Source organism: Neomonachus schauinslandi, chromosome 3 (assembly GCF_002201575.2).
Source record: "Neomonachus schauinslandi chromosome 3, ASM220157v2, whole genome shotgun sequence".
NCBI lineage: Eukaryota > Metazoa > Chordata > Mammalia > Carnivora > Phocidae > Neomonachus > Neomonachus schauinslandi.
In genome coordinates, this window is record NC_058405.1 from 160,230,927 (window position 1) to 160,239,942 (window position 9,016).

The window sequence follows — 9,016 nt, forward strand, 5'->3', positions numbered from 1 at the left end:
ATCAGTTTTATAGATGAGAAAGCTGAGTCTTCAGCATATTAAGTACTTTCAAGCTTTTTGGTTAGGGTACATAATTTAACAGAAACTAGAATGTTAAGGAAAAAAACTGAAATGTTATAAAATTCAGAGCAGATTGATGAAAGGGTTGATAAAGTGTTAATTAGCTTAAAAGGGGGGCTACGCTTTTTCCAGATGACCTCATGGTGTAGAACTAAGGTCACTGAGTAGAAATTAAAGGAAGACATTAGAAGGGTAGTTTGAGCTTGTTTTAGACATGAACTACTGCAATATTATTTCATCCAACAAAACGAATGGGGTTGTATATAACTAGTTAACCATTGAGAGGTTCAGATATAAGCTAGGTGGCTTGAGTTGTATGATTCATAATACTTCATAATTCCTGACTTTAAAAAATACTAGAGTGAATGATAGAGTTGATGATTTGCTCCAGTTTTCTCATGAATAAGTTATTGAGGATTTTATCATCTCAACTTGGAATATAGTTTGAATGCCTCTAACTTTAAGTTCTCTATCAGATTTCTCGAATGCTGGCAGCCAAAACTGTTTTGGCTATCCGGTACGATGCTTTTGGTGAAGATTCCAGTTCTGCGATGGGAGTTGAGAACAGAGCCAAATTAGAGGCCAGGTTGAGGACCTTGGAAGATAGAGGGGTAAGGACCACATCCTGCCTATTGTAGAAGTGTTAGCTATCAAAAATAAATAAACTTTAAGTAGTTTATGTACTTACTCATTTCACCTACTAAGTAGTTTTATTTAAATGATAAATTTTAGTATGTTTAATAACATTTTTTGTTCCTGCTATTGACAGTTTCCCTTATATTTACAAAGATTTGGTATCTTTTCTTAGATAAGGAAAATAAGTGGAACAGGAAAAGCGTTAGCAAAAACAGAAAAATACGAACATAAAAGGTAAGTACATTTGGGGGAGGATGGGTGAACAATATCTGCTTGATTAAATTTTAATTGACGACAGCAGTGTTTATAATAAAACAAACACCTCAGTGTCTCTGATTTTTTTTATAGTTTTCCATATTTCTAATTTTTAATCACAAACATTTTCATATTGTTGTAATAAATACATACATGGTATATATTTTGGCTTTTTTCTCTTTTTTAAAGTCTTATTTATTTAAGTAATCTCTATACCCAGCATGGGGCTCAGACTCATAACCCCGAGATCAAGAGTGATATGCTCCTTCAACTGACGCAGCCAGGCAGGTGCCCCTTGGCTTTTTTTTTTTTCCTCTTAATATGTAGTTCATTTTCAGATGTTGATAGTAAATAGTATTCAGACCTCACCATGAAACGAACAAAAGATATATGTAGGGAGAGGGATTTTGGTTATTTGAGGTTATGTTCAGTACTGGTAAGGTTGTGATGATGGAAGTAGAATGTGGTGCAGTTTTTCTGGAAAGTGGTTTGACAGTATGTATCAGGAGTCTTTAAAATGTTTCTAGTCATTGACCCATAAATTCTCCCTTAGGACTCCTGTAATTAAGAATTTTAATAGGGGCACCTGGGTGGCTCAGTCGTTAAATGTCTGCCTTTGGCTCAGGTCATGATCCCAGGATCCTGGGATCGAGCCCCGCATCGGGCTCCCTGCTCCACGGGAAGCCTGCTTCTCTCTCTCCCTCTCCAACTCCCCCTGCTTGTGTTCCCTCTCTTGCTGTGTCTCTCTCTGTCAAATAAACAAAATCTTAAAAAAAAAAGAATTTTAATAGTAAAATTTTAAACTGGGCAAGGAGTAACATCTTACTATAAATACTCATATATATTTAAATGTACGTATTTAGAAAAATTGCTTCCTTTATTCTGGAAAGAAACCAAAAGTGTTCTAGCTATGGGCATTAATATTTTATGTTTTATGAATTTTCCAAGTTTTCAACAGTGACCATATATATATTTTGTAATTTTTAAAGATTTTATTTATTTGAGAGAGAGAAACAGCATGAGAGGTGAGGGTCAGAGGGAGAAGCAGGCTCCCTGCTGAGCCGGGAGCCCGATGTGGGACTCGATCCCAGGACTCGGAGATCATGACCTGAGCCGAAGGCAGTCGCTTAACCAACTGAGTCACCCAGGCCCTATTTTGTAATTTTTAAAGTCTAATTTTGTGTCTTTAGTTGGTAAGTGTGGATCTTTGTTTTTTAAATTGTTTTTAATGTATAAAAATTAAGCAGCCATGACTCTACAAATAAACTTAAGAAATGAAACATTCCTTAGCTTGTTTTGAACAATATTTTAATATTCTCATGCCATTATGCTTTTGACTTTAAACTAAACACATGTACTTGAAGCACCAGTTATGAGATTTATTAGTTCTTGTTTTAGGCACTTAGTACTTCAGTTTTTTCTTTCTGCTACATTAGAACAAAAGCAAATGTAGGCTTTTAGGGAATCTTCATCCATATGTAGCCCCTTTTTCTTCTGCCTTTTGGGGTTTTGTGATGAAGTCTTCTGTGTTAACTTGATTTAGGTTTTGCGTTTTGTTTTCATTGAATTTGCCCTATTTCTAAAACTTGAATTGCTTCAGTTTTTACTTTCTAGAATAATCATTTGTTGTAAAGAAATTTTCTCCATTTTTCCCCATACTGATTTAATGTTTTTCTATACCATAGTCATTACATTGATTACTAAATGAGAATTCACTTTAACTCACCACTTCTCTTGAAGTGTGATTGACCTACTTGGAAAATAGTGATTGATACCTCTTTACCTTTTGGAAATTACTAGTTTTCATAAACTGCCCCAAAGCTACTAAAATGAAACAGTTTTGTATGGTTATATAAGTATTATCTAATGGCATCTCTTCTAAACTTCCTTAGAATTATTTCAGTTACAAGTATTTGTAGAGATTTTCTATAATTCTTTGCCTCTTATAGTGAAGTGAAGACTTATGATCCTTCTGGTGATTCCACACTACCAACCTGTTCTAAAAAACGCAAGATAGAACAGGTAGATAAAGAAGATGAAATTGTTGAAAAGAAGGCCAAAAAAGCCAAGGTTAAAATTAAAGGTCAGTTTGAATTTTTAAAATGATGCTTATATTCATATTCTTTAAGAAAGACGGACTTCATAAGAAGTCTTGGGGAAGTAAGTACATGCTGTTGAACTTTATTGTGAAACCACCCATATTGAAAGTTAATGGTGTTTTAAGCCATTGTGTTCCTTGAGATAGTTAAGGTATTAAATTTATCAGACTTCATAGAGGAATGTGAGAAGCACTTCTTTGAATATATGGAATCACATATTATGCTAAGTGTACCAAACTTCAGTTCCTATCACGTGAACTATTTTGAGAATCAGCTTAAAAAGGAAAAAAAGTTCATGGTTTTTAAATTAGTCACTGAGTTTTTGTTATATAGATAAGGGTAGAATTTGCAGCAGTGGTTTTCTTGGTTCTGTTATATAGAATGGACTAGAGTAATAACATATTGGTAACCATCATTATAATAATGATATTTAATAGGTACTCTCCAGTGAACTAGGCTATCTTGCAAAGTTGATAAGCAGGTAACCCCATTTACTAGAAGTACCTGTGTTGAATGCCTGCCAGCTAGTCTATCAGGAAAATCAGGCATGAAAGTAATGACTGATTTAAGTTTTGGATTCTAAATAGCTTAGTTGTCAAAAGTATATTATCAGCAAATGTGGATTCCTGCCCTGGCTAAAGAAAACATAAAGTTATTTAACTTTGATGTTTCTCTTTATTTATTAACAAGTAAGGTGATCCCGGGCGCCTGGGTGGCTCAGTTGGTTAAGCGACTGCCTTTGGCTCAGGTCATGATCCTGGAGTCCCAGGATCGAGTCCCGCATCGGGCTCCCTGCTCAGCAGGGGGTCTGCTTCTCCCTCTGCCCTCTTCCCTCTCGTGCTCTCTGTCTCTCATTCTCCCTCTCTCAAATAAATAAATAAAATCTTTAAAAAAAAAAAAAAAAAAAAGGTGATCCCTAAGCCCATTAATAGCATTTGAAACAGCAAACTCCAGTATCTTCACTTATATATTGAGTAAGCTTTTCAAACTTAACATTCTTATATCCTTGTCACTCTCAATCTGTTGCTCCACAAATTTGTCTGTTTTATTAATGGCAGTTCTAGTTGCTTTGGCCTTTAACCCTTACTCTTTTCTTACAACCCAAGTCTACTCTGGCAACAAATTTTTTTTTTTTCTTTTTAGATTTTCTTTTTAAGTAATCTCTACACCCAGTGTGGGGCTCAAACTTAAAAATCCTGAGATCAGAAGTCACATGCTCCACCAACTAAGCTAGCCAGGTGCCCCTATTCTGGCAACAAATCCTCTCAGTTCAGTTCTACTTTGAAAATCCATAATCTAACCACTTATCCACCACTGCTTTTGTTATTGTAACAGCCACAATGGCACCCCCCATTAACTCTCTCATTTAGTTTTACTCCATTAGCCACACTGGCCTCCTTGTTATTCTTTGATTCTACCAACTCACCTCTCCCAAAATAACTTTAGCATTTGCTCTTCTCTCTACTTGGAATATTTTTCTTCAAGGTAGGTGCATCATTCACTCCTTTGCCTCTTCCAGGTGTTGCCTGCCTGACTGTCCTGTCTGAAGTACCCGTATGCACTGCCTTCCTCAGCGTTCTTCTTTCTGCTTTATTTTTATTCTTAGCACTGATTACTGTGTAAAATATTGTATGGTTATATCATTTTTTTGCCTCCACTCCTAAAAAAAAAAGATGTAGAAGGACAGGGATTTTTTTGTCTGTTTTATGCCCTGCTGTATCCAGTTGTCTAGGAAATGCCCTGGCATTTAGTAGGTGCTAAATATATTTTTGTTGAACGAGTTTCTAATGATAGGTACCTATTATTGAGTTTTCTCTCTCTTTTTTTTTAAAAGAGTCTATTTATTTATTCATTCATTCATTCATTCATTCATTCATTTATTTGAGAGAGAGAGCACGAGCTGCGGGGAGGGAGAGGGAGAAGCAGGCTCCCCACCAAGCAGGGAGCCCGATGCAGGGCTTGATCCTGGGAACCCAAGATCATGACCTGAGCCGAAGGCAGACACTCAACCAGCCGAGCCACCCAGGCACCCCTGAGTCTGCATTCTGATGTGCCGAGCATGATACGTTATCTCGTTAAATCCAGTAAAATAGGCATCACTGAGTTGTACATGAGTAAATGGGGTTTACGGAAGTCAGTGACTTCCTCTGAGGGTCACAGCAGGTTGAATAAACCCAAGGTCTCTCAACTCCAGAGCACAAATTCTTTTTTTTTTTTTTAAGATTTCATTTATTTATTTATTTATTTTTTAAGATTTTATTTATTTATTTGACAGAGGCACAGCGAGAGAGGGAACACAAGCAGGGGGGAGTGGGAGAGGGAAAAGCAGGCTTCTTGCCGAGCAGGGAGCCCGATGCAGGGCTCGATCACAGGACCCTGGGATCATGACCTGAGCCGAAGGCAGACGCTTAACGACTGAGCCACCCAGGCACCCCTTATTTATTTATTTATTTATTTGACAGAGCAAGAGAGCACAAGCAGGGGAAGCAGCAGGCAGAGGGAGAGGGAGAAGCAGGCTTCCGACGGAGCAGGGAGCCCGATGCGGGGCTCGATCCCAGGACCCTGGGATCATGACCTGAGCCGAAGGCAGACGCTTAACCAACTGAGCCACTCAGGCGCTCCTCCAGAGCACAGACTCTTCATAATTTATAATACAATTGACAATTTCCAAAAAACATTGGGTTTGGAGATCAGATGATCTGTTTCAATCCTAATTTCCATATATGGCTACATGATCTCGTAAAGTTAGTGGTCTTGGACTAGGTAGGTGTTTGAAGGACCTTTCCAGTTACAAAATTTTATGATAAATAAACATTGGATAGTCAACCAGAATGATGGGAAAAAACTGAGATTCAAAAGGTGGGGGAAGTGAGGTCTGATATAGTGTTAATTGTTTGTCTTTATACTTAACCCCATTCAGTTGAAGAAGCCCCAGTAGCAACAGAGGAAGAAGAAGAAGAAGAAGGAGTACTAGTGGTAGAAGAACAGGAGACATCTGTGAAGAAGAAGAAGAAGAAGGACAAAAAGAAACACATTAAGGAAGAACCGCTTTCTGAGGAGGAACCATGCACCAGCACAGCAATTCCTGTATGTTTGTTTTTAATACTTTGTTGGCATGGGCCGGGTCTCTATTTTATTGTACTCTTCTATATTAGAAATGAGCAGGCAGTCAAGATGGTTTCATAGAAGGAACAGTAAAATAAAAATGATATTGTTATTAAAAAGGCCATTTCCCAAACCTAGAATCTTATTACAAAATGGGTTTACATTGAGGAAGAGAGAATATAACTTGCTACAGATTTTCATAGAGGTGATTTTTATATTTTTAGGTTTTAATCTTTAACCTAAGTTTGTTTTTGAGGGAAATAGATCTACTTTGCTTCTTATAAGATAGTTATTATTCCTCACCCATACATTTTACAGCTCTTTCAAAAGCATTCTTGTTTGTTATTTTCAGAGTCCAGAGAAAAAGAAGAAAAAGAAAAAAAAGAGAGATAATGAGGACTAATTGAAGGGAACCATCTTTGAATCATTGGGATACATCACACTTAAGATTCAGTTAGGAATGTATCTGAGATGTTCTCTAACTGGAAGGTTGGATGAAACAATGTTACTAATCATCTGTACCTTTTCAAACCTATGTGTCTTGACACCAATTCTGTTAACTTGATTATGTCGTCATTTCTTAGAGTTTTTGTTATACAAATAAAAATATTTTCTTTGTATTTTAAGGTAGTTCTGTGATCTCTATATTTTAGGTGGACAATTATGATCCTTTCTATATTTTATTTAGCATTTGATGATTATTGCTTTGATAATTATAGCTGAAAAGTGAGAGTTGTGAATTGTTAATTGAAACAGCCTTTCAGAAGGCTGTGATTAGGTGGACCAATTTAAGAGCCTCACTCTAACGTTTCTTTTTCCTTTTGGACTGTCTGTATTTATTTAAATAAAGCTGTGTTTTGTGTTCAGAATTTTAAAATTAGGTGAGCAAAACTTTTCTGTATCCCTTCAGAAAGTAAAAAAATTTTATCCTTTATTTTACTTCCTAGTTCTGAATGGAGCAACAAAATAATCATTAACATTAACATAGATGCAGATTTTTTTCTAAGGTGATATTTTTAAAAGGATAACAAAATGATTTTATAGTAAAGAATGGGGGAATAATAGGAAAACAAGATGACCAAAAATAAAATGTCCATGGGTATAAACCAGGACATAGAACACCAAAGAGAAATCCTTGTTTCTAAAATACGGTATTTACAGTATGTGAACAACAGCCTGATTGACAGCCATGTAGTCACGACAGCCACAAGTTTCATAGGACTGTCGGTCTTGCATCTCTGTGTATGCCATGGGCATGATGCTAAAGCCCAGTTCAATAAAAGCATTCAACAGGTGGAGGAGCTAAAACAATTATAGCTTTGGGGCGCCTGGGTGGCTCAGTCAATTGCGCGTTTGATTTCAACTCAGGTCATGATCTTCGTGTCCTGGGATCAAGCCCTGTGTTCGGCTCCCCGCTTAGAGGGGTGTCTGCTTCTCCCTCTCCCTCTGCCCCTCCCCACTCTGCATGCCTGCTCTCTCAAATGAATAAATAAAATCTTTAAAAAAATAAAATGATTATAGCTTTGAGTTCCCTCTGCTTTTCTTGTAACTGGGCAAGTCCACAGCCCTTCTTAACTTCAGTTCCTCGTTTGTAAACTGGAGATGATCCTCAACTTTACCTCTCAACTAACAGTGGTTTGTAAAGAAAAAAAGATACAAATTTTCAAAGGTGTAAGTACATTTCAAATTTAGATAATTGAAGTAAATGCTACAATGAAGTACATGTAGCCATCCCTAGACACAATTATATAATAAAGCTAGTTATTTTGCTCCCAGAAGAATGTTACCATTTTACATCATTAGTACCTCAGACACATTCTTGACTTGGGACATAACAGATTTTTAACAGCTTTTGATGAAAGTTGCCCATAGACCTGCCAAGGGCTATATAGTCAAAAGTTTTCTATCTGAAACAAGATAGACTTTGAGAATGCTAATTAATAAACTTCTAGTCATTTTAAATGGTCTACAGGCCTGGGGAAAATCTAGTTAAATCACAGAGCTATCAATTTATTTAACATATACTGTATTATTAGTTTCAGAGGTAGAATTCATCAGTGCATACAGCACCCAGTGCTCATTATTTCAAGTGCCCTCCTTAATGCCCATCACCCAGTTACCCCATTCCCCCACCCCACCTCCCCAAGCTATCAGTTCTCCTAAGTGCTAAACTCTTAACTGTTTAAAACACTAACCAGAAGGTAGGTTCTGGTTCTTTGTGCTAAAATGAAGTACTTGTTCTATTGAAGAGCCTTAGCATCTTAGTCTGCAATGGGAAGTGCAGGTGAATTTTATATGGCTCATTTTGATTAGCAAACTTGAAATATTTCCGTGAGTGGGCCACATAAAATGTTTAAGACATACTGATTATCTGGGTGGTTGGCTGACTCAGTTGGTAGAGCATGGGACTCTTGAGGGGTTGTGAGGTCAAGCCCCACATTGGGTGTAGAGATTACTTAAAAAAATTTTTTAAAAACTTACTGATTCTCAACGAAAAAGCAATGATTCTCCACTGTATTCTACATCCCTTCAAAAATGTAAATTTATACTTTTTGTTCATTTTTTTTTAAGTTTTTGTGGGTTTTTTTTGACAGAGAGAGGGAACACAAGCAGGGTGAGTGGGAGAGGGAGAAGCAGGCTTCTCACTGAGCAGGGAGCCCGATGTGAGGCTCGATCCCAGGACCCTAGGATCATGACCTGAGCCAAAGGCAGACGCTTAACGACTGAGCCACCCAGGCGCCCCATATTTTTTGGTTTAAACTTCTGTATCAGGGCACCTGGGTGGCTCAGTTAAGCGTCTGACTTTTTTTTTTTTTTTTAAAGATTTATTTTTTTAGGGGCACCTGGATGGCGCGGTCAGT

At 37.2% G+C, this 9,016-nt stretch overlaps 1 protein-coding gene across 3 annotated transcripts in view; it reads left to right on the forward strand.

The window, feature by feature from the left end:
* NOP58 (NOP58 ribonucleoprotein) overlaps window positions 1-6,781 on the forward strand; it is a 32,478-nt gene extending 25,697 nt beyond the window's left edge. For 2 of the 3 annotated variants that reach the window (XM_021703367.1, XM_021703368.2), the window contains 5 exons: window positions 537-671; window positions 869-930; window positions 2,901-3,034; window positions 5,971-6,137; window positions 6,508-6,781. In XM_021703367.1, the coding sequence (XP_021559042.1) occupies window positions 537-671; window positions 869-930; window positions 2,901-3,034; window positions 5,971-6,137; window positions 6,508-6,558 (549 nt within the window). In that variant the 3' untranslated portion in view covers window positions 6,559-6,781. The remainder of the gene's footprint in view (window positions 1-536; window positions 672-868; window positions 931-2,900; window positions 3,035-5,970; window positions 6,138-6,507) is intronic. The other variant, XM_044913380.1, reaches the window with a different exon arrangement.
* The last annotated feature ends 2,235 nt before the right edge of the window (window positions 6,782-9,016 follow it).